This window comes from Pan troglodytes, chromosome 1, assembly GCF_028858775.2.
Source record: "Pan troglodytes isolate AG18354 chromosome 1, NHGRI_mPanTro3-v2.0_pri, whole genome shotgun sequence".
Classification (NCBI taxonomy): domain Eukaryota; kingdom Metazoa; phylum Chordata; class Mammalia; order Primates; family Hominidae; genus Pan; species Pan troglodytes.
The window spans coordinates 197,672,542-197,697,113 of NC_072398.2; the positions used below are offsets into that span (position 1 = coordinate 197,672,542).

At 48.3% G+C, this 24,572-nt stretch overlaps 1 protein-coding gene and 1 pseudogene across 3 annotated transcripts in view; both read right to left on the reverse strand.

The window, feature by feature from the left end:
• Nucleotides 1-889: 889 nt before the first annotated feature.
• The window catches only part of ZNF362 (zinc finger protein 362), a 174,105-nt gene continuing 150,422 nt past the window's right edge, over nt 890-24,572 (reverse strand). For all 3 annotated transcript variants that reach the window (XM_054665602.2, XM_016958621.4, XM_063783106.1), the window contains 5 exons: nt 21,199-21,532; nt 19,839-20,063; nt 6,604-6,682; nt 6,314-6,472; nt 890-2,681 (listed from right to left, as the gene is read on the reverse strand). In XM_054665602.2, the coding sequence (XP_054521577.1) occupies nt 2,565-2,681; nt 6,314-6,472; nt 6,604-6,682; nt 19,839-20,063; nt 21,199-21,532 (914 nt within the window). In that variant the 3' untranslated portion in view covers nt 890-2,564. The remainder of the gene's footprint in view (nt 2,682-6,313; nt 6,473-6,603; nt 6,683-19,838; nt 20,064-21,198; nt 21,533-24,572) is intronic.
• On the reverse strand, nt 1,113-1,894 carry LOC129136881 (uncharacterized; annotated as a pseudogene).

Here is a 24,572-nt window from a genome sequence, read left to right on the forward strand (position 1 = left end):
TAAAACAGATGAAGACACTGAGGCTTTTGTCAGAGAGACAAGAGGCTTGATTGCTGGAACCCTGGGGACTGAGAGACTAGAGCTGCTGACCCCACAGGCGCCTCAGGCTGAAGCTGACTCAGAACAGAGTGGAGAGCTGGAGACACATCCTTTGAGCCCTGAAGCTGGCCTGACCACTGTCCTGTTACATAAGCCAATACACCCTTGTTTGGATTGGACTTTCTATCACTTGCAGCAAAGTCTTGACACATGAGGACTGTGAGGACTCAGGGAAATGAGTTCCCAATGATGACCTCCATGGTAGATGACCTCCATGATGACCTTCCATGGACAGTGGAAGCACTGTCCCCCTCACAGTGCTTCCACAGGGCCAGACTTGATAAGCTTTTGGGGATTTTATTACTAAATTTCCTTCCTAGGCAGTCAAAACATTGACCCCTATGGGGAAAAAACAATGTATGACAAGGATGTCTTGGACTCCCCCTTCAATCACTAGACTCACTTCCACAAATCAGGCACTCATGATGGACCCCCCCCCCACATAGGTGGGGTGCCCCCTCAGGGAGCAGTGGAAGTGAGACTTATTGGTGGACCTAGTATATCCAAGAAGGCTCCAGAACTAGGCAATGCTGGGTCAGTTTATGTCACTGCCACTATACTGCAGCATGATCCTTAGCAAAGAGCCTCTCTTGGTTTGCTGCCCACTTCTTAAGGAGTTGTGAGGCAATCAACATAAAGCAATCAGTTCAGCACCTGGAGTGAGGCCAGCCCACAGTGAGAGGCCACTTTCTTCCTTCTCCAAGTCTGGGGGGCGGGGGAGGGGAGAGGAGCAATGGAAAGGTGCCCCCCAGCCCTGCCCTCGCACAGAGCACGCCAAACACCACCGCCACCCGGGTGCAGGTACAGTTTATTCTTCACAACAGAGAAATACAAAGAGCAGAGGGTTTGTAATTCCTTTGTTTCTTGCCCCCTTTAGTGTTTTCCCCCCACATTTGATTTTCATTTGCTCCCCACCCCCTTTTTTAAATAGAATGCAAACTACCTTCCTGAAGTGTCTGAGGGGCACCTGCCCTCACCTCCCTGCCTCCAAGATGCAGACTGAGAAGCCAACAGACTGTTTTTTCTTTTTTAATAAGGTAACTAGTTCTAAATATGGTGGCCTGGAGGTCCCATAGAAAAAGCAAAGGGGTGTTAACAGTATGTATAACAGCGTATTTACAGGGAGTAACATGCGGACAAAAAGCTACAATACTGAGTATCAGACGACGCAAGTCAAACAAAGGGCCGGGGGTGGGGGCAGAGAACCCCATGGGCAAAGAAACCCCAGGAAACGTTAAACTGGTAAATCAATGGCGAGTTAAGGCTTAAAAAGTGTATAAAAATAACACAGTTAATATTCAAAACGGAACTCCAGATACAGAATATATAGATGAGTTTCTGTCTAGTTCTCTTTTTTTTCCCGGGGGGATGTAGGGGGCTTCTCTGGGCTCTGTACATGGTTCCTATATACACCGACACGCATGGCTTTCAGATTGGGGTGTGTCTGTGGGGGCTGGGGGCAGGGTCTGCTCCTGGGACCTGCCTCCCCGAGGATCCCTTCCCTGCTGAGGGGCCTAGGGCCTCGGCTGGGGATTCCCACTCCATGGCAGGGAAGACAAATAACCCCTCCCTGGGCACTGCCCCCATCTGGAGGAAATTCTGGAGGGAGGTCCCAGATCCAGGCCCACTCCCTCCCCATCCCCCTGCCCACAGTCTGGGATGGTGGGAGAGGTAGCCGAAAGGTTTCCTGGCCAGCACCGAGGTAGACTGGGGTGGTCTTCAGGGCAGCAGGGGAGGGCCAGGTCTTACCCAGCCCATCCCCACCCCATTTCCCTGGGCCCGCCACCCAGCCCATCACTGCACCCTTTGGTCCTGTGGATCTCCCACCCCTCTCGTTTCCGCCTCCTGAAGCTGCCGCACCCCTCTGCTCAGTGATGCCCAGGGCACAGCTCGAGAGGTGCGAGCCAGGCACTCAGGGGCGAAGGGCTCACTCCGGCTGCTTCCTGCCCCTCCCACCTGGGGGTCCCCTTTGCAGTCCAGAAACCTAGGCCCGAGCCTTCCCTCAAGACCTGAGTCCATGGCAAGAGAAGGTCCCACACTGCCCTCTGGTTCTCTGCGTCCATCTGTCCGATTCTTTAAATTTCTCGGTCTTAGCAGCACCAACTTCCTGGCCAATAAATATCTTTTCTGTTATTTCCAAAACAAACTTAAAAAAAAAAACGAAAAAAAAAAAAAAACAGTGAAGCAAGTGAAGGGTGGGGAACAAAAAGAAAACTCAACAGAGAGGTTCAAAGTGCTCTGAGATCGTCTTTGGATGCCACCAAAACAGTCCAGAATCTTGCAGTTGGCCTGGCCGCCCCCGGACTGGACCAGGCAGGGCTTCTGCGGACCAAGCTTTCTGGAAGATTGGGAAGGTCGTGAGAGAGCTTGGTGGTTCCTGGAGGGCCCCCGGAGGGAGCTGGGGCCTGGTGCTGCCTGGGTCTGTGTCTGCCAGTGGGCCGGGTGGGGCGGCGCCTCCAGTGGGCTCAGATGAGAGAGATTCGCACCGGGATGCCGGGGGACTCCGTCCTCTGGGGCGAGTGATGGCTCACCAGGTGCTCCACCACCGTGTGTTTGGACATGTGCTTCATCAGGTAGGTCTCCTGTGGGCAGGGATGAGATTCAGAACAGGGAACCACCAGCAAGGGAGGGAGAAGAGGCTGCAGTTCCCACCAGCAGCCACTGGAGGGCTCTTGGTAGGCGGTTCAGAGGGTGGAGGACAGCCACAGTTTCGCAGGGTCAGATGGGCGTCGGCCATTGGTTCTAGAGACACTGCACTGCTGCCAGTATGAGTGCTGGCTGGAGAGCTCACCCCTCAGCAGTGCCCACCTGTGGCTCTCTAGGGCCAGGCCCCCAGCCCCTTGCCACCTGGGTGTAGCTGGGTATACTGGCTGAACCTCAGCCCTGTCTGCCAGGTGAAGCACTGTGCCTGCATCTGGCTGGTGATCCCAGTGACAGTGAGGCAGCAGGACTGGGTCTGAGCCTAGCTCTGCTCTTTCTTAGTGGTGAGAACTTGGACAAGTCATCTTGTCTCTCTGAGCCTCAGTTTCCTCCTCTGTAAGCAGGCATAGGGGAGGAACAACCTCAACAGGTTGCTATGGTGACAAAGATCAAGCCCTTAGCATGGAGTAAGGGTTGAAGGGTCCACTCCTGCCCCAGTCTCTACATTTCCTTTCCTTCCTTTTCTTAAGGTCTCACTGTGTCGCCCAGGCTGGAATGCTGTGGCACAATCACAGCTCACCACAGCCTCAACCTCCTGGGCTCAAGCAGTTCTCCCACCTCAGCCCTCCAAGTAGCTGGGACTACAGGTGGGTACTATCATGTCCTCCACTGGCTCTGCTGGATCTGACCTGAGGCACCAGGACTGGGTAGGTGAGGTTGTGACCCAGGGCTCACTGCAGGCCCAGAAGCCCTCACACTAAGCCACATCCTTCCAATAGCCTTTGCCAGAAGCAGAGGCGGTACTCCCACCTGCCACTCCTTGACTTCAGACCTCAATATGCTCAGAACCCAGCAGAGGAAGCCCTCAAATGTGGCGGCAACATGCTATCCAATACCAGAGGGAAGCAACCTGCAAATTCCTAGCTAGGAAACTATTCTTCAGTGAATAAATAACAAAGAAAAAAAGTGGGGGTAAGGGGACCTAGAGATTAAAAGATCTACTGAGCTACTACGATGCAGGAATCTTATTTGGATCTTGATCTAAAAAGAATAATGTAGGCTGGGCACGGTGGCTCATGCCTATAATCCCAGCACTTTGGGAGACTGAGGCGGGCGGATCACCTGCGGTCAGGAGTTCGAGACCAGCCTCGCCAACATGGTGAAACCCCGTCTCTACTAAAAATACAAAAACATTAGCTGGGCATAGTGGCACATGCCTGTATTCCCAGCTACTCGGGAGGCTGAGGCAGGAGAATCGCTTGAACCTGGGAGGCGAATGTTGCAGTGAGCTCAGACTGTGCCACTGCACTCCAGCCTGGGTGACAGAGCAAGACTCCGTCTCAAAAAAAAAAAAAAAAGAGGAATAATGTAAATACACCAAATCATGGCATTCATGACACAAATGAAAATGTCAATGCTGAACGGGTATTTGAGTATCTGATGATGATAAGGACTTTGGTTAATTACTTTTTGATATTCCAAAGGTATTGTGGATATGCTCAAAAAAGGAGTCTTCATCATTAGAGAGATAAAGTGAAATTTTTAGAAATAGTATGTCGTCTGGATTGTACTTCAAAAAATAGGAGTATGGATGAGGCAGGATTGGTTGATGGTGTAGGAGGTTATGGAAAACTTGAGCCTTGGAGAGAGGCAGGGACTGACTGGAGATCAGCTAGCCAAGCGAGGGCTCCTGCTCACCCCTTTGGAGCCCTTTTCCCTGCAGATTCTGTCCTCTTCGCCTCCTGACCCTCCTCTGCCCTTTGAACTCCAGGGAAGAATAAATGTTACAGACTCAGCACTTAGCAAGTGGCAGCCCTGCCCGGCACCTGACAAGTACTGCCAACAACCCCACCTACGATCCATGAACAGCCTCCAGCCAGAGTGACCTTGCAAAAATACCTTCCCTGCCAGGCACAGTGGTGCACACCTGTAGCCCCAGCTACTCTGGAGGTTGAAGCAGGAGGATCCCTTGAGCCCAGGATTTTGATTCCAGCCTGGGCAACATAGCAAGACCCCGTCTCTAAAATATACCAAAAAAAAAAAAAAAAACCCTTCCTGACAGTCCCCTCCCTGTGGCTTCCCATTCCACCTGAAAAAATATCCAAACTTTTCTAACAGAGCCCCAAGGCCCCAACTGACCTAATTTCCTTTGAGTTCTTATAACATGCCAAGTTTGTTACCCCTCAGGGGGTCTGCACTCAGTGTTCGCCTGCGTGGAAGCTTCTTTCCCCTCTTTCTCCTTCTCATCCAATTATCCTTCAAGGCTTCACCTAAGTGTTGCTCCTCCAGGTGGTCAATCTGGACTCATCCCCCTTCCCAGCTCCATTGTGTCCTCCCTGCTGTCTTTCAAAACACACTTTTATCACAGTGGTTCTCAATTGAGGTGATTTTGCCCCCCAGGGACAAAGAGCCAGGATGAGAACCCAGGAGTGGCAGGGACAGAAGGAGCTCCCAGGGAGGACACAGAGGGACAGAGCTTCAGGGCCATGCTGTCCCCCAGGATGCAGGACTCCAGAATGCAGGACGGCATGGCCCTGCAGCTCAGCCCCTCTGTGTCATCCCTGAAGACATTTTTTGGCTGTCACCACTTGGGGAGCGGTTGCTACTGGCATCTAGCGGATGGAGGCCTGGAATGCTGCTCAGAGCCCTGCCACATGCAGGCCAGCGCCCACAGTGGAAAGGTCCGGCCCAAATGTCCATCTGGACTAGGGCCGAGAGTCTCTGCTTTACAGCAGCTACACAATTTCCCGTCAAACAGTTATGTGTGTACTTGTTTAATACTTGTCTCCAACAGTTCTTAACTTCCCTGGGGGCAAAAAATAGATCTGTCTGGCTCATCCCAATGCCCGAGCACCAGGCAGAAGTGTTTAGTAAAGACTGAGTGAATAAATAATGGTACTAGCTCAGGTTGATTTGGCACCACTCTGCCAGCCAACAGCCCTGTGAGTTCATCCATTTGACAGATGAGGAAACTGAGGCTCAGTGACCTCTATGTCGGGGATACGGGGTCTGTTAACTAGAATATTAGATCAAACAGAAGCACACACTCAAGCGATTCGCCTGGGGGTGAATGGTATTTCTGGGTGCCAAAAGGCCCTCGTTTGGGGAAATTCCCACCCAGGGACGGGAGCTGAATGCTCTGAGCTTTCCGGGCTGCTCAGGCCTTTCCTGAGATGAGGGTGGCTATGGGCCATGTCACTGCGCCACCTTGTGGCCACAATGGGGGTTGCAGCTTCCTGGGTGACAGGAAGGCGCTTCTCTCTCTGTAGCTCTGCAGAGCAGGTGAAAAGCCTCCTGCCACTGCTGTGAGTATTCCAGGGCCTCGGAGACTCAGGCTAAAGGTGAGCAGGAGGCTAGGGGCTTGGTCAGGGGTAGCTGAAACCAGAAGTGGGAAGCAAAAGCCCTGGTTCTCCCCTTCCCTGTGATCTCAGGGTGTCACTTCCCTTCTCTAGGCCTCAATTTCTTTGTCTGGAAAATGGGTAGAGTCGACACAGATCTGACAATGGGGAAGCAACTGAGGCCTGGAAGAGGAAGTGGCTCCCCCGGGGCAGGGCACAGGCCGACCGGCACTCACCGAGGTGTAGGCCCGCCCACACATGCTGCAGCAGTAGGCCTTGGCGTGCTTGATGGCGTGGGCCGAGAGGTGGATCTGCAAAGAAGCGGAGTCCGAATAGGCCCGGTAGCAGTTGGGACACTTGTAGGGCTTGTCCTTGTTGTGCTGGCGCTGGTGAGACTGTGGGGGCACAGCAGGGGGTCAGGAGAGGAACAGGGCTCCCTCGCCCCACCCCCTTCCTACGCTTCCTTGTGGGGGTGGGTGGGGGGGCACCAGAGCACCTGGTGGGCAGGAGGCAGGCAGGCACTCACCTGGAGGTTGGAGAGCTGAGTGAAAGCCTTCTCGCAGCCAGGATGTGGGCACTTGTAGGGTCTGTCGCCTGTGTGGATTCTGTAATGGGCAGCCCAGTAAGTTCGAAGTCCCTGACACACACCCCAAGACCGCTCCAGTTCCCAAGTCCTTACTCTGGCCCCTAAGCCTCTCGGTCCCTACCCTGCCCATGCTCCCCAAGGACCCAAGAGTGAGCCCAGGCAAGAGCTGGGGACTTCAACGGCCATGGCTCTTCCTTCCTTCTCTGGCCTCCACTGACAGTCTGACCAGAGCCTCCTACTTCCCACAGGTCCCAGCTGTCCCCAGCCCACCACCAGAGCCCTTGCAGCAACCCAGTGCAGGCCTCGGAGAGGGCCTGATTTGGCTGCCCCTCTCTTTGAAAACCCCACACTACGGACCACACATTGCAAAGAACACAGATGCACAGCTTTGTCGGGACCTTCCCTGCCCTCCCAGCCTCCTTCCCTAAGAAGAAGGAGACATCTCCCTCTAATTGGCCCCAGGCACTTATTTCCTGTCCCTACCCCATGTCAGGCACATCTCCGTGACAGCTGCATGGTCACCCTAGTAAATGGGAGAATGTGGGACAGCATGGCCCTGAAGCTCAGCCCCTCTGTGTCCTTCCTGAGAGCTCCTTCTGTCCCTGCCACTCCTGGGTTCTCATCCTGGCTATTAACCAGCTGGGTGACCTTGGACAAACCACTGAGCATCAGTTTCCTCATCTGCAAAATGGGTATAAAAATACAGTTCCTATCTCATCGGGCTTTGTGAAGATAACATCAGATAATGCATGTAAAGGGCTTAGCCTAGTGTTGGTACAAAGTAAGCACTCAACGTTTGCCAGTTATCGTTACTCATTCATTCACATTCATTACATTGGGTACCCATGCCCCAGGCACTGTGCTAGGTATTTGGAATATATCATGAACAAAACAGACAAAAGCCACTGCCTGGAGGAAATAAGCAACAAGCGTGAAATAAGTAAATCACATGTAGAAGGTAGTAAGTTCTGTGGGAAAAACAACAAGATGGGGAGACCATGAGTGACGGGAAGGAGGGGTACAGTTTTAAACGGAGATAAGGGCCTCATGAGGAAGGTGACATTGGGGCAGTGACTTGAGGGCTGATGACCCTGTACCTGCCCAACAGCCCAGGTGAGGATGGAGCTGTGGACTGGGCGATGATGTCCACAAATGGAGCTCAGCAGCCTGGCATGCACTAATAGTGGCCTTCCCTGCTTTCCACACTCATGCCTTTGCACCATCTCCCTGGGCATGTCTTCAAGCATCTGTTTGGGCAAATCTGCTGTACCAAGCAGGTGAGCAATGAAATGCCAGCTGGGCCTGCACTTTGTTTGCCTAATTTGTTGAGGAACAAAAGTGGAGGGGAATATCCAGATTTTATCAAAAGGGTGTCCACTCCTTCCTTCCAAGGCCCCAGCCCCTCTCACTGACTGGGTTTGCCATCAGCCCATCAACAAACTCATCAAAGAAACTAAAGCCCCTCTGGCCAGGCCCAGTGTTAGACTTAGAGACACAGGGTTGAGTAAGAAACACTCCCTGCTACCAATAAGCCCATTGGCTGCCATTATAAACACTGACAAAGTCCAAATTCCTTATATGTCATTCAAGCCTTCACCAGGTGGTCCAGCATCCCCTCCCTGCTCGTACGCACCCTACGTCCTGGTCAGATAATGATTCTTCCCTGCCAGCCATGTCTGATAAGTCTCCCCACACCTCTGCTATGTCTGCATCCTCAGCACTGGGACCTCCCCAGCTCTTTTGCCCAGTAAATGTCAGCTCATCCTTCCAGATTCGTTGGCGAGTGGGGCTCTGCGGAATCTCCCCTGAGCGAACTGCTCACCCCACAGGCTTCCAGAGCACATTCCTCACCACAGAGCCAACCCCACTGGACTCTCAAGGCCTCCCACACTTCTCTCCCCTGCTAGATGGGGAATCCCGAGGGCAGGGACGGGCCCCAGTCTCAGGATCAAGGCCTGGGGTCTGGCCTTCCACAACAGCTGTGCCAAGAGAAGCTGGGCTGACCCAGTTCTGAGCACCCCTGCACATTTCTGGATGTCACATGTTTCAGGATCCCATCCCAGGCTGCTGCACCGTCTCTACAATGGAAGGACCTTAAGGGTCATCTGGACCAACTCCGCCTGAGGCCAGCATCCTCTTCACTTCATCCCATCCTCATTCTCTCTAGGGCTGGGGAATTCGTTTACTTAGGCTCCCCAACACCTAATCCTTAAGGGTCCCCAGGACTCACAATGCCTTTGTTTTAAACCCCACAACCAAGTCCAGGACCAGATGGATTCACAGCCGAGTTCTACCAGAGGTACAAGGAGGAGCTGGTACCATTCCTTCTGAAACTATTCCAATCAGTAGAAAAAGAGGGAATCCTCCCTAATTCATTTTATGAGGCCAGCATCATCCTGATACCAAAGCCTGGCAGAGACACAACAAAAAAAGAGAATTTTAGACCAATATCCCTGATGAACATCGATGCAAAAATCCTCAGTAAAATACTGGCAGACTGAATCCAGCCACACATCAAAAAGCTTATCCACCATGATCAAGTGGGCTTCATCCCTGGGATGCAAGGCTGGTTCAACATACACAAATCAATAAACGTAATCCAGCATATAAACAGAACCAACGACAAACACCACATGATTATCTCAATAGATGCAGAAAAGGCCTTTGACAAAATTCAACAGCCCTTGTTGCTAAAAACTCTCAATAAATTAGGTATTGATGGGACGTATCTCAAAATAATAAGAACTATTTATGACAAACCCACAGCCAATATCATACTGAATGGGCAAAAACTGGAAGCATTCCCTTTGAAAACTGGCACAAGACAGGGATGCCCTCTCTCACCACTCCTATTCAACATAGTGTTGGAAGTTCTGGCCAGGGCAATCAGGCAGGAGAAAGAAATAAAGGGTATTCAATTAGGAAAAGAGGAAGTCAAATTGTCCCTGTTTGCAGATGACATGACTGTATATCTAGAAAACCCCATCGTCTCAGCCCAAAATCTCCTTAAGCTGATAAGCAACTTCAGCAAAGTCTCAGGATACAAAATCAATATGCAAAAATCACAAGCATTCTTATACACCAATAACAGACAAACAGAGAGCCAAATCATGAGTGAACTCCCATTCACAATTGCTTCAAAGAGAATAAAATACCTAGGAATTCAACTTACAAGGGATGTGAAGAACCTCTTCAAGGAGAACTACAAACCAGTGCTCAATAATAAATAAATAAATAAAAGAGGATACAAACAAATGCAAGAACATTCCATGCTCATGGATAGGAAGAATCAATATCGTGAAAATGGCCATACTGCCCAAGGTAATTTATAGATTCAATGTCATCCCAATCAAGCTACCAATGACTTTCTTCACAGAATTGGAAAAAACTACTTTAAAGTTCATATGGAACCAAAAAAGAGCCTGCATTGCCAAATCAATCCTAAGCCAAAAGAACGAAGCTGGAGGCATCACGCTACCTGACTTCAAACTATACTACAAGGCTACAGTAACCAAAACAGCATGATACTGGTACCAAAACAGAGATATAGACCAATGGAACAGAACAGAGTCCTCAGAAATAATGCCACACATCTACAACTATCTGATCTTTGACAAACCTGACAAAAACAAGAAATGGGGGAAGGACTCCCTATTTAACAAATGGTGCTGGGAAAACTGGCTAGCCATATGTAGAAAGCTGAAACTGGATCCCTTCCTTACACCTTATACAAAAATTAATTCAAGATGGATTAAAGACTTAAATGTTAGACCTAAAACCATAAAAACCCTAGAAGAAAACCTAGGCATTACCATTCAGGACATAGGCATGGGCAAGAACTTCATGTCTAAAACACCAAAAGCAATGGCAACAAAAGCTAAAATTGACAAACGGGACCCAATTAAACTAAAGAGTTTCTGCACAGCAAAAGAAACTACCATCAGAGTGAACAGGCAACCTACAGAATGGGAGAAAATTTTTGCAATCTACTCCTCTGACAAAGGGCTAATATCCAGAATCTACAAAGAACTCAAACAAATTTACAAGAAAAAAACAAACAACCCCATCAACAAGTGGGCGAAGGATATGAACAGATACTTCTCAAAAGAAGACATCTATGCAGCCAAAAGACATATGAAAAAATGTTCATCATCACTGGCCATCAGAGAAATGCAAATCAAAACCACAATAAGATACCATCTCACACCAGTTAGAATGGCAATCATTAAAAAGTCAGGAAACAACAGGTGCTGGAGAGGATATGGAGAAATAGGAACACTTTTACACTGTTGGTGGGACTGTAAACTAGTTCAACCATTGTGGAAGTCAGTGTGGCGATTCCTCAGGGATCTAGAACTAGAAATACCATTTGACCCAGCCATCCCATTACTGGGTATATACCCAAAGGATTATAAATCATGCTGCTATAAAGACACATGCACACGTATGTTTATTGCGGCACTATTCACAATAGCAAAGACTTGGAACCAACCCAAATGTCCAACAATGGTAGACTGGATTAAGAAAATGTGGCACATATACACCATGGAATACTATGCAGCCATAAAAAATGATGAGTTCATGTCCTTTGTAGGGACATGGATGAAGCTGGAAACCATCACTCTCAGCAAACTATCGCAAGGACAAAAAACCAAACACCGCATGTTCTCACTCATAGGTGGGAATTGAACAATGAGAACACTTCGATGCAGGAAGGGGACCATCACACACCGGGGCCTGTTGTGGGGTTATACCTAATGTAAATGACGAGTTAATGGGTGCAGCACACCAACATGGCACATGTATACATATGTAACAAACCTGCACGTTCTGCACATGTCCCCTAGAACTTTAAGTATAAATAAAAAAAAAAAAAACCCACAACCCCTTCTCCCCTTGCCCTGAAACCCAGCCACAGTGGCCTTGCACTAGCTCCTCCAGCACTGAGCCCTTGCCCACCTCCAATCCTTTATCCAAGCTGTTCCCTCTACCAGGAACACCTGTTCCTCAGTTAACACCTGGCTAAAACCCAACTCCTGATCTCAGCATAAAAGTCCCTTCATCAGGGCAGTCTTCCCTGACCCCCTAGACCAGGTCAGGCTCCCTGCGGCCCACCTCGCAGGCAACAAAGACATCGGCTTCCCAGAAGTCTCTGCATGGGTACTTATTTTCTCCATGTCTGGTCACTGTGTTCCTTCAGAGGAACTCCCTTGGGCTCATTCCCCACCATCACCCCAGCGCCTGGCATGGGCTCAGCACAGAGGGGATTCCATAAATAGACACAGACTGAATGAAGGAAAGCAAGTTCTTTCTCCCTGAAGTCAATCATTGACAAGAGAAATAGGTTCCACATTATCAGCGACTTCCATGCTCTGGGTGTATTTCATGAGGGTTTGCTCACTCACTGACCAACAGTCCTCCAGTGGATTCAGCTCCTTCCTCAGGAACCAGCCAAGCCCTCTTGACCAGCAAGTTGCCCCTCTGGCCTCCTCCCATGCACGTGCAACAACTGCCCGGCCTCCCCCTTGACTCCCAGCCTCAGCCTCTCCCCGCCAGGCCTCGGCACGGCTGAAGCTGCAGGGCTCTGACCTGGTCACAGCCCAGTCTGGCAACCTCCATGGTCTCCCTCTTTTTCCAGGACAGAGTCCATATCCCCGTCCCCAGCTTGCAAGGCCCTTCACATTCTGGCCTTTGTTTCTAAGGCCTCCTGCTCTGCCACTGCGCTCCTGAGAGGAGCATCTTACCAACCTCCCCCAACACACATGCAGATGCAGCCTCCCGGCGGGCCTCGAGCCTTTGCTCATGTCGTTCTTCCTCTGACTGGGGAGGGCTGTGGACCCCTCCGTACTCAACCCAGATGATCCCCCCCAACCTCCACCTCCTACTTCCCTCTCTCAAGGAAGTTTCCACATCTGCCATCCTCCTAGGTCACAGTGGCAGGGGCCTGCCTCTGCCCACTCCTGTGTCCCTGTGCATGGCACCCAGCATGGGGCTGGCTCAGAAAAAGCTTCAGGGAGCAACTGTTGGATAAGGAAGGACCAGGCTACCTGTTCTTTTAGCCACAAAGCTCTTGTCTTCAGTCCCTGAACTTCAAGTCAAGCCTAAGCCCTCAATTCTAACATCAGAATCCTCTCTGTAGGGCATCTTCCCACTAGGGGAGCACCCAGCCCCAGCTCCCACATCTGTGGCGATGGGAAGTCCACCCCTGACTCTAGGTGGTCACGCTTCTTTTTTTTTTTTTTTTTAGACAGAGTCTTGCTCTATCGCCGAGGCTGGAGTGCAGTGGCACAATCTCAGCTCACTGCAACCTCCGCCACCCCAGTTCAGCGATTATCCTGCCTCAGCCTCCCAAGTAGCTGGGACTACAGGCCTGTGCCACTGTGCTCGGCTAACTTTTTTGTATTTTTAGTAGACCACCATGGTTCAAGACCACGTCAGCCAGGCTAGTCTCAAACTCCTGACCTCAAGTAATCCACTCACCTCAGCCTCCTAAAGTGCTGGGATTACAGGAATGAGCCACCACCGCACCCGGCTGGTGGTCACTCCTCTTTAGGCAGCACAAGGAAGCTGAGCTGAAGCTAGTGGCCCTGGACTACCCCACTTCACCCCCCACTGTCCCAGTCCCACCCAGGGGCTCCAAAGACTTGCTCTTCTCTCTTGCCTGGCACTGCCATCCCCAAGTGCTTCTTCTGCAGCCTGATGCCCCAGCCCTTCCTTCTTTCTGAACTGGGCTGCTCCTTGGTGCTCTGCACTCAAATCTTGCTTCTGCCACCTCTTAGCCGGGTAACCTGGGGCAGGTAACTCTGCCTCCCTCAGCCTCAGTTTCCCCCTCTCTAAAATGGGGATAATAGACTGTAAGAATTTAAAGGGTGTTCATAAAATATTTTTGCAGTGTTAGTTTTTAATACATTAATTTCTATTTAAGTTAAGCAACTTATGAAAACAGAGGAAACGTATTCAATGTTTCAATAAAATTATTAAGGATTCATGAATTATCACTTTTATTTCTCAGCCATGATATGGCTTTTGGCATGTCGTGTTTTTTAACTAAAACAATGGTCATAGATATATGAAAGTTAAACATTCCTTGAGAGGATTCCCCCTCTGTGGCATTTTTCAAATTCATTATCTCTTATGAAGAAACAACAAATTCACACTGTACAGGGATTTTATGGACACCTTGTATATTAAAACACCTTAAGCAGGACCTGGCACACAGAAGTTCTTTAATAAGGAATAGTTGTCGTTGTTATTAGCATTATTATCAGACTTGAAAAAACTCAAAGGACACTTTCCCCTGCTGCAATGATCATTAGGCATGTACATAACATCACTCTGTCAGGAAAAGAAAAACAAAAACAAAACCCCTTTGCACCCTGAATAAACAGACAAATCCAGAGTCACTCTGTCTAGTTCTAGTTCCACAAATAGATAAAACTTTCAGCCATTTCCTATAACTTAACTTCCTCCCAAAACAATGGTTTGTTTGTTTGTTGTTTGTTTAGATAGGATCTCTGTCACCCAGGCTGCAGTGCAGTGGCGTGATCTCAGCTCACTGCAGCCTCTACCTCCTGGGTTCAAGCAATCCTCCCACCTCAGTCTCCTGAGTAGCTGGAGCTACAACACATGCTACCACACTCAGCTAACTTTTTAATTTTCTGTAGAGATGGGTCTCAACATGTTGCCCAGGCCAGTCTCAGACTCCTGGCCTCAAGCCCTGACTCCCACACTGTGATATCTGCAGGTACAGACGACCCTTACACATACACTAACTGCACGAGACAACGCTGGTTTTCTACCATGAACAGACTAACAAGAACAGAAAATGTTCTATTTTCTCTATAAATCCATGTGGTGTTTATTATGTAGAGGGCTGATCCTTCTGAAGCCTGGACTTGTTCAACACTTTGCAAGTCCCTCACTTTGCTTGTGCCTTCCTTTCACGCTGCAGGCCAATTAAGATGCTCCAACGCCACTCAACCGCCTCACTCCGACCATGCTCCCAAGCACAACCTTCTCAACTCCCAGGATGGATCTTGCTTGCCCTCTTGCTAACTCTACCTCTATTGCTTGACCGGGGCTGGCTCTGTTTTGGACATGACCTTCTTTTATGCCCTTCATTAGTGGCTGTAACATTGGGAAGATGGATTTGATTATATGATCTGATGCTTGGTTCTCTGCCAAGGGACAAATAAGTAGGAAAGGGCCTCCGTCAAATAGCAGAGGACAAGGAATCTGGAATCTGGTTGTTTCTTCAGCTTTGGCTTTGTTTGTTTGTTTGTCTAAAGAATCCTGGGAGTTCTGGGCATGTGGGGACACTCGCCTCTTTGCCACTGAGTTAGGACATATCAGTTTAATTATATGTGCAAGCGTCTAGTGACTTATAAACTGTCTTCCAAATGTTGATAGAATCCTCTTTTGTTGTTTGTTTGGTTTCCTGCCATTATGAACTCAAATTAGTCCAAAAGAGAGAGAGAGGGAAAAAAATAAATTGTGCCCTCAGGAATGGAGAATAATCCCTGAGTCAAAGAACATTCTGGCAAAATACTCTCCTCTCCTTCAAAGGCCTGTTAATTTTTTGTTGCTTTTTTTTGGGTCATGTTCTCAAATAATATTTTTAAACAAAGTCTACTTCTTGGAAAAAAAAAAACAGAATTCTTCATCATTATTATCACTTGCTCTTGTGTTTATTAGCTTGCCTGTTCTGTCAACTTTGTGCTGTCGCCTTTCTCAGATCCAGGTCCCCATTCAGAAAGATAAAATTGTCAAGGTGCAAATGCAAATGCAATTGCTTTTGGCATTTCCAGACGGCTGCTGGGCAACACCAAAGATTTGCTCCCTTGTTTTACAAAAGGAGGGATGCTTACAATGATTGGGTTTTGTATTCTTCTTTTTTTGTTGTTTTTTGTTTTTTTGTTTTTTGAGACAGGGTCTTGCTCTGTCACCCAGGCTGGAGTGCAGTGGTGCGATCTCAGCTCACCGCAACCTCCGCCTCCCAGGTTCAAATGATTCTCCTGCCTTGGCCTCCTAAGTAGCTGGAATTACAGGCACCCGCCACCACACCTGGCTAATTTTTGTATTTTTAGTAAAGACAGGGTTTCACCATGTTGACCAGGCTGGTCTCAAACTCCTGACCTCAAGTGATTCACCCACCTTGGCCTCCCAAAGTGCTGTGATTACAGGCGTGAGCCATGGCACCCGGCCTATGTATTCTCCATGGTTTTAATTAGCCAAACACTAGAGTGACAGCTGCCCTACAAAGTTTGTAGCGTAAGAAAGTTGGCAAATAAAAAGAGAAACTCAACCTCCCTGGGTTAATTTTATACATACATAAACATATAATATGTATAACATATAATATGTTCTTGTGCACTTTTTAAGATGGACCAAAAAAACCTAATCTAATGCACAGAGGCTGGCATAACAAGCATCAACAAAGACATTTCTTTAAGAAGATTTTGTCTCTAGATTTAGAATGCCCTTAACAATTAGTGATAACGCTTTATGGGATTAAAAGACCCTGAAGATGGGCCAGTGTGCTTGATGCCAATAACATTTTTTTGTTGGTGGTGAGATGGGGTCTTGCTCTGTCACCCAGGCTGGAGTGCAGTGGCATGATCTCGGCTCACTGCAACCTCTGCCTCCCGGGTTCAAGTGATTCTCCTGTCTCAGCCTCCCGAGTAGATGGGACTACAGGCATGCACCACCACACTCGGCTAATTTTTGTACTTTTAGTAGAGACGGAGTTTGACCATGTTGGCCAGGTTGGTCTCGAACTCCTGACCTCAAGTGATCCACCTGTCTCAGCTTCCCAAAGTGTTGGGATTACAGGTGTGAGCCACCGTGCCAGCCTACCATGTTTTTAATTTGAAAAATTGATCGTGATTATACCTTAATAGAGGACTCCATTGTCCTCCATAGTGATATTGTTGATTATTACAATTAACTAAGCAGAATCATTTGTTCTAGTCAACAGGTCTGATTTTTACCCTCACACTTGCTTAATTAAAGGCCTCTGCTTTGAGCTAGAAAAGACAAATGCATACAGGCTGCCACGTTGACATCCTCTTCTTGACCAGACACTGCCAGAGGCCAAGGTAGGCTCCAAGAGTCCTTGCTCCAGAAGTAGATAACTTTGAAAGCAGGCTAACTAACCCAGGAGCAGAGGAACAGGAATTATTCCCCAGGACTGGATGAAACTGATTTCACCCTTAATGTTCTAATTTTCTAAAGGTCTTTTTTTTTTCTTTATTACTGTCGCTAATCCTCAATTTAGGAGGCTGTATTCAATAAACTGGAATAAAATATTCCTAAAATGGTGCCTTCTTCCTTCTTCCAACTAACTCTTCAGAATTCTGGGGGTGAGGGTGGGAGGGGGACTATAAAAACCTAACATAGATATGAAATAATAAATCATCAAGGAAATGTTCAAATAATCATTCTATTGAAAACAACAAATGTAATTGGCCTTATCTACAAAACTACTAGGAATAATAGCTAAAAACTCTTCAAAGTACCTTTGCTGAGACCCTTTTCTTTAACGATCATTAGTTCTGTAAACAGGATCTGTAAGAATCTGTCCTCCTTCCTAACAGGATATAATTGGGTAAATCAAATTTGTAACCATGGCTGTGCCAGAAATGTCACAGTTAAAGACAAATTTCATTTAATTAGGCATGACAAGCCTGAGAGTAAGAAACAAGGACTGCACTTCAGAAGTGGGAATGAGGCCTCCCGGGCCTCCAGGAAACCGGACTGGACCTGCTCTATGGCTTGTGGAATTTCAGCCTTTAAGGTTATAAAAACACATCAATCTCTGCTTGTTCAGAAACACTGACAAATGAAGATTCTCCAAAAAAAGGGTAACCGCCACGTTACACGTTGTATAGGCACAATCTGGCAGAGGTGAATTGGATGGTTCTAGGTTCCTGATCTCTAATAATATAAAATTTTTTCACATACACACACACATACACAATTCTGGCCTGGGGGCCTTACAAAGTCTCCTAATAGAGTTAACTCTCAAGCTTTTCTATCAAATGCTCTAATTTTAAGAACCATACAACTGGGAGGACTTTATCAATCAACACCTTGTTACATACATCTCTGTACATAAACCTGGCCAAATTTTTTAAAAATCAAAGTAGCAACAAAATCAGAAAATTGCTGAAACAAACTTACATGGTCAGACTTGTGCCTTGGGAGGCATGGTAACGAGAAAACAGACTGACACCTGGCCCTGCTGCCATTGTACCATTTTATTCTTTTATTTTTTTTTCTTTTGAGACAGGGTCTCATTCTGTCCCCCAGGCTGGAGTGCAGTGGTGTGACGTCAGCTCACTGAAGCCTCGACCTCCTGAGTTCAAGCAATCGATCCTCCCACCTCAGCCTCCCAAGTAGCTGGGACTACAGGCATGCACCATTACTCCCAGCTAATTTTGTATTCTTCTGTAGCAATGGGGTTTTGCCATGTTGCTGGTCTCGAACTCCTGAGTTCAAGTGATCAACCCATCTCAGCCTCCCAAAGTGCTAGAATTACAGGCATGAGCCACTGAGCCCAGCCTGTCATTTGATTCTTACTATCATACCCACACATCATGTCCCAAAGTCAGAGAAACAGACAAGGTAAAACATCTTGCACCCAGGGATAAAAGATTCAAAGACAATGGAGATAAACGAATAAATGACAAAAACAAAAAAAGCAAATAAAAAATAGAGCCCTTCTCATGGTGGCACACGCCTGTAATCCCAGCTACTTGGGAAGCTGAGGAGGCAGAGGTTGCAGTGATCCGGGATCATGACACTGCACTCCAGCCTGGGCAATAGAGTGAGACTCTGTCTCAAAAAAATAGAGCCCTTCTGTATAGTATTAGTCCTCAAAACAGAAAAAACCTTGAATTCTTTCTGTAAATTACAAACTCCACAACAAAAACCAGTTTTATCCCTGACTTTTACAATGCTGATATTGGCAAACACGTGACAATGCTCACACAGATGATCATCGTCATGTGAGAAAACGGTGCTGCTTCCCCTCTGAACAGAGGGACTGCAATCTTGGTAATCTTTGGCTTGTTTTTAAAAATACCAATGGTATTTTTATTTGGTGAGCCAGTCTTTCTGATGTCTATACCCTCCTGCACAAACTTTTTTTTTTTTTTTTTCTTGAGACAGAGTTTCACTCTTGTCATCCAGGCTGGAGTGCAATGGCGCAATCTCGGCTCACTGCAGCCTCCATCTCCTGGGTTCAAGCGAGTCTCCTGCCTAAGCTTCCCAAGTAGCTGGGATTACAGGCGCCCACCACCACACCCAGCTAATTTTTGTATTTTTAGTAGAGATGGGGTTTCGCCACGTTGGCCAGGCTGGTCATGAACTCCTGACCTCAGGTGATCCACCCGCCTCAGCCTCCTAAAGTGCTGGGATTACAGGTGTGAGCCACTGCACCCAGCCACAAACTTTTCTTAAAGCATTTATAGCTTTGAGTCTCCCTTTCACACACTCAACTAGACTGTATGCCCCACGAAGGCAGAGATTTTCATCTGTTTTGTTCCTTGCTGTATCCTCAACATCTAGAATAGTGTCTGGCATAGAGTAAAAGTTTCTATAAGTGTTTGTTAAATGGATGAATCATATGCTCTGTAAAAACCAGTTATATTTATTCCAAAATATTTAATAATTGCTTATTTTGTGCCACAAACTGGGGATATGGAAATGGAGGAGACTGAGCTCTTGCCTTCAAGAACTCCCAGTAGATTGAGTGAGGTGGGCAGATAAAGAGACACGGGCGTGACAGCCTACCACTGCTATGATGGACATGCACAGAGCCCTGTGGGGACACAGAGGTCGGGTCCCTCACCCAGCTAGAGCAATCAGGGAGGGCTTCCTGGAGGAAGCTAGACTGAGAGAGGACAAGGGGATGGCCAGAGAAACAGGGAAAAGCGGGAGAGGGGTGTCTCTCTGGTAAAGGACACAGCATCTGCAAAGACCTAGAGATGAGAAACAGTGGGGACGGGGTGCAGTAACAACAGCTGAGGCCAGTGAGGTCCACAAGGGCCGTGACCCCGAGGGCAATGGGCACCTGGAGAAGGTCCTTGCCCCTCCTTGCACTGGCTCCATGTGCCAGGCCACGGGTGCTGAGCTGAGTTGGGCTGCAGCAGGGCAGCAGGCAGGCCACTCACCTGGTGTGCTGCTGGAGGTGGGAGAGCTGCCGGAAGGACTTATCACAGTAGGAGCAGTGGTAGGGCTTGACGCCCAGGTGGATGCGCAGGTGCTGGGCCAGGTAGGAGGCGTTGGCAAAGGACTTGGAGCAGTGCGGGCACTTGTGGGGCTTGGCCTCTGTGTGCGACTTGGAGTGGATCTGCATCTCTGACTTGGTGAAAAAGGTCAGTGGGCATACCTTACACCTGCGGAGCAAGAGACAGGTTCACGTGGGAAGATCCCCCAGACTGTCCATCTCAGGGGAGGCCTTCTACATCAGAGAGACCTTGCACCTGGGACAGGTCTTTCCTGTGATGAGCCCAAGAAGCACAGGACCACCTGGGAAAGACAGGGGACAGTCTCCCAGCCTGGGCACCCTTAAATCTGGAGGAGGAAGCTCTTGCCTGGGGAAACATTACAGAGCCTGGAGCATAGGTTACACCTCATAGGGAAGACAGGCCTGATCCTGGTGAGGGTTTGCCCAGGGCTATATCCCATGGTTCCGGGCAGGAGGCGCTACCACGTGAAGTAGTTCTCAACCAGGCTGCTCATTAGAATCATCTGGGGAGCGTCTAAGAAATACCAACGCCTGCCCCACCCTCCATACTTTCCATCCTCAGAAAATTAACTCAGAATTCCTGGAGATGCAGCCCTGGCATCCACATTTTCTGAAAGCTCTTCAGGTGATTCTTTAAAATTGTTGTTGTTGTTGTTGTTGTTGTTGTTGTTTGAGACAGAGTCTCACCCTGTCACCCAGGTTGGAGTGCAGTGGCCCGATCTCGGCTCACTGCAGCCTCTGCCTCCCAAGTTCAAGTTATTCTCTTGCCTCAGCCTCCTGAGTAGCTAGGATTACAGGGGCGCACCACCATGCCCGGCTAACTTTTGTATTTTTTGTAGAGACGAGGTTTCACCATGCTGGCCAGGCTGGTCTCAAACTCCTGACCGCAGGTGATCCACCCGCCTTGGCCTCCCAAAGCGCTGGGATTACAGGGATGAGCCACTGTGCACGGCCTCTTCAGGTGATTCTAAGGTGGCCAGGGTTGAGAACACTGCTTAAAGGGAGGAGGAAACCGACTCTCACAACCCCAGGCTGTGGGGGTGGCTGCCAGCCACAGACCACACCTAAGGGTCCAAGCCTCTATTCCCCTCCCCAGCAGCCCTCCCCGAATTGGGACTTGGGATGTGGGTGGGGCTCTCCAGAAGGCCCCGCCCCTCTGGACCCTAGCCCTGCCCCTCGGCCCTAAGGGTCCTGTTTCGGCCCCGCTGCTGGGCTCCTGGAGCAGCCCTGGCTCAAGCCCCAGCCCCAAGCCCACTCGGACCCCATCCCGCCGAGACCCCCACCTGTACGTCTTGCCCTCCTTGGCAGTCTCGCCCGAGGCCAGGATGGGATAGGGGACTACAAGGACAGGCGGACCCCCCGGGTTCTCCGCCTTGATCTTTTTGCGGCCGCGTTCGGACTTGGGGGGGCCAAGCAGGCCGTGGCCCTGGATTGTCTTGATGGAGTCCAGGAGAGGGGGGCTGGTGATCCCTGAGATGAGGGTGGGGGACGAGGCGATGAGGCGGCTCTGGCTGGTGGTGGTGGGTGTGGACGGGGTGCTGGTACCCGTGCCCGTGCCCGCGCCCGCGCTTGACTCAGAAGTGCTCACAGACGGGGTCCGGGTGGACAGCCCCAGACCTGCGAAGACAGGTGGGTGGGGGCAGGGGTGAGGGGAGCTGCAGAGACCAGCTCAGCTGCCCACCCAGCTATGTGATTTTGGCAGGCGAGCATCCCCTTAACGTTCATAAGTTATTACCCAGGGGTAACTAAATGAGACCTTGTGCATGTGTAAGATGCCTTAGACACCTTAAGATTAAATTGAGTTAGATAACAGGGGCACTTTGGAAAAATTCAAACTATAGAAAAATACTGAGGCACAAAGAAGTTCACTGCCATCTTATTTATAACAGCAAAATTTTAGAGGCAACTGAAATATGCAACATTAGGGAAGGATTCGGTAAACAGCAATTAATTGCCTCTACTGAACTGCCCATTGAAAAGGAGGTTATGTTTGTTTAAGCAAACTACGTATGTATGCACACAAAAAAATAAGAAGGAAAGAACGTGCCAAAATGTGATATGGATAGTAGATCAGGAGTAATAAAAAAAAAAAAAGAGGCTTAACTGTGCTTGATTCTTTGACAATGAGCGTTTTAAAAACTTCTGTAATAAAAGTTATTCTTTTAAAAATGATAGGACTAGAAACATAATATCAACTGAAGCAAACAAAATCATGAAAATGGTATCTATTGTGTGGTTCTATGTTTTTTAAAAGAAAAACTAAAAATTTGTGCATTGAAAAAGATAATGTCAAGTTGGCAGGAGAATGTTTTATATCATACACTGGTGGTGGGAGTGTACATTTGCAAAGCCTTAATGAAGCCTTAATGTTAATGAAGGGTAGTCTGGCAACAGCCATTAAAATTTAAACATGGCCGAGCACGGTGGCTCACGCTTGTAATCCCAGCACTTTAGGAGGCTGAGGTAGGAATATCACTTGAGCCCAGAAGCTGAAGACCAGCCTGGGCAACGTGGCAAAACCCTGTCTCTACAAAAATTACAAAAATTAGCTGGGTGTGGTGGCGTGTGCCTGTAGTCCCAGCTACTAAGGAGGCTGGGGTGGGAGGATCACTTGAGCCCCGGAGGTCGAGGCTTCAGTGAGCCATGATCACACCACTGCACTCCAGCCTGGGTAACAGAACAAGACCCTACTCTTAAAAAAAAAATTAATTTAAATAAATTTTAATGTACACAACTTTTGGCCAAGCAATTCTACTTCTAGAAGTTTACAATAAAGAAATATTCCCACATGAGCACAAAGATGTGTGTACATGTCCATACAAAATTGTGATCAGACAAAATTGGACACAACCTGTTTGTCCTCAGCATAAGCTTTGTAAAGAGCTGTGGTCCACTCTCATTAGGGAGAACTGCACAGCCACTAAAACAAGATCGATGTGATACAGTGACACAGAGAGAAGGTCGAAATGAGCTGTCAGGTGAAAAAAGCAAATCACAGACATACGAGGCCATCTATTTTAAAGAACACACACTCAAACTACATACGTAGTTTGGACAAGATATATGTGCATGTAAACGCACAGGAATAGATCTGAGAGGAGACACATCAAACTGCTAATTGTGATTCTCTCTAGGGAAAGAGAATAATTTTTTGGTAAAAGGAGATTTTCATACTTTGTCTATCTGATTCTGTATTATTTGAATCTTTTACCTGGTGAATTTATCCATTTTTAACATCTGTGATTAAAGGACAAAATAAAATAAATTATAAAATATGAAAATTCTTAACAATAGTAGGATTAAGGCTATTTTTTCTCCTTTCAGCTTATCAGCAATTTCCAAATTTTCTATAATGACTATGTATTACCTTTATAATAAAAAGTGGAATATATATGTTTATGACAGAATGGTGAGTAGGAAAAGCAAGTTAAAATCATGGGTACAGCCCTACCACAAGCTCAGCAAAACACACATGAATATTGAAAAGCCAAAAATATGGCAAAGGAAGGAAATGGACCAACAGCCTCTCTGAGCTGCTCAGTTGGGAGCTGGGGATTATGAATGATTTTTTTGTTGCTAGTTTCTCTTTTTTCCAAACTTCCCTTAATATGCTTATATTACTTTTTAATATTACTTTTATAATGGAAAAAATAAATTTAATAAAATCATAATAACAGGGGACATACAGAGTGCGGCTGGGGCCTGGAGAGGTTTACCAGGCCCTGTAATTCTTGGGTCACTCTGGGAAAATGCAGGAGAGAAGAAGAGAGGCAGAAGCACCTGCCTGGCAGCAGGGGCGACAAGGGAGGAACAAAGGCCCAACCACTGAGGTCTCCCAAGAAAGCCTATCCACCAAGCTCCGAGGAGGCCTCCGGTGGCTCCAGCCCCTTGACATTATCCCAGGATGTCCGCCTGGCACCCCAGCCTCAACCTATCCAAGACTGAGCTCACATCTTTCCCCAACCCTGTTCCTTCTCCGGGGATTCCATCACAAGGGCGGTGCCCTGGGAGTCTCCCTCACCTCCTCCCTCCCCTCACGCTCCTACATCCTGTCCTCTCTTCTCCCACAATGTATCTCAGATCTGTCCACTTCTCTCCATTCCCACTACCACTGCATTGCCCAGGCCACCACACTCCTGAAGGTCTCCCTGCTTCCATGCTTACCCCCTGACAACCTGGTCTCCACCTAGCAGCCAGACTCGGTTTTCTCAACCCATATCTGAGTGTTTCCTCCCCTATTTAAAAACCTTCAGTGGTTCCCCACTGCCCAAGGGTCAAGTCCAAACCACTCTGTGGCCTACAGGGCCCTTTTTAATCTGGTCCCTGCTTCCTCGAAGCCTCAGCAGAACTGAGCATCAAAACAGAGTGAAGATACAGGCTCTGGAGCCACACTGCCGGCCTCTGCCTCTTACTAGCTGTAAACCGTGGTTGCACGTGGCTTTACCTTTCTCTGCCTCAGTTTCCTCATCTGTTGAATAGAGACATTAAGGTGAACTGCATGAAACTGCTGTTTTTCTAAGTCAAAACGGTCCAGTGTTCCGCCTAATACCAACAGCACACACCTCACAGGCTGCTGGGAGTACAATGAACACTGGTGAACAGACACAGGCGCTCGACTGGAGCTAGCTGTCATCATCACCATCTTCTGGGCCTCCCC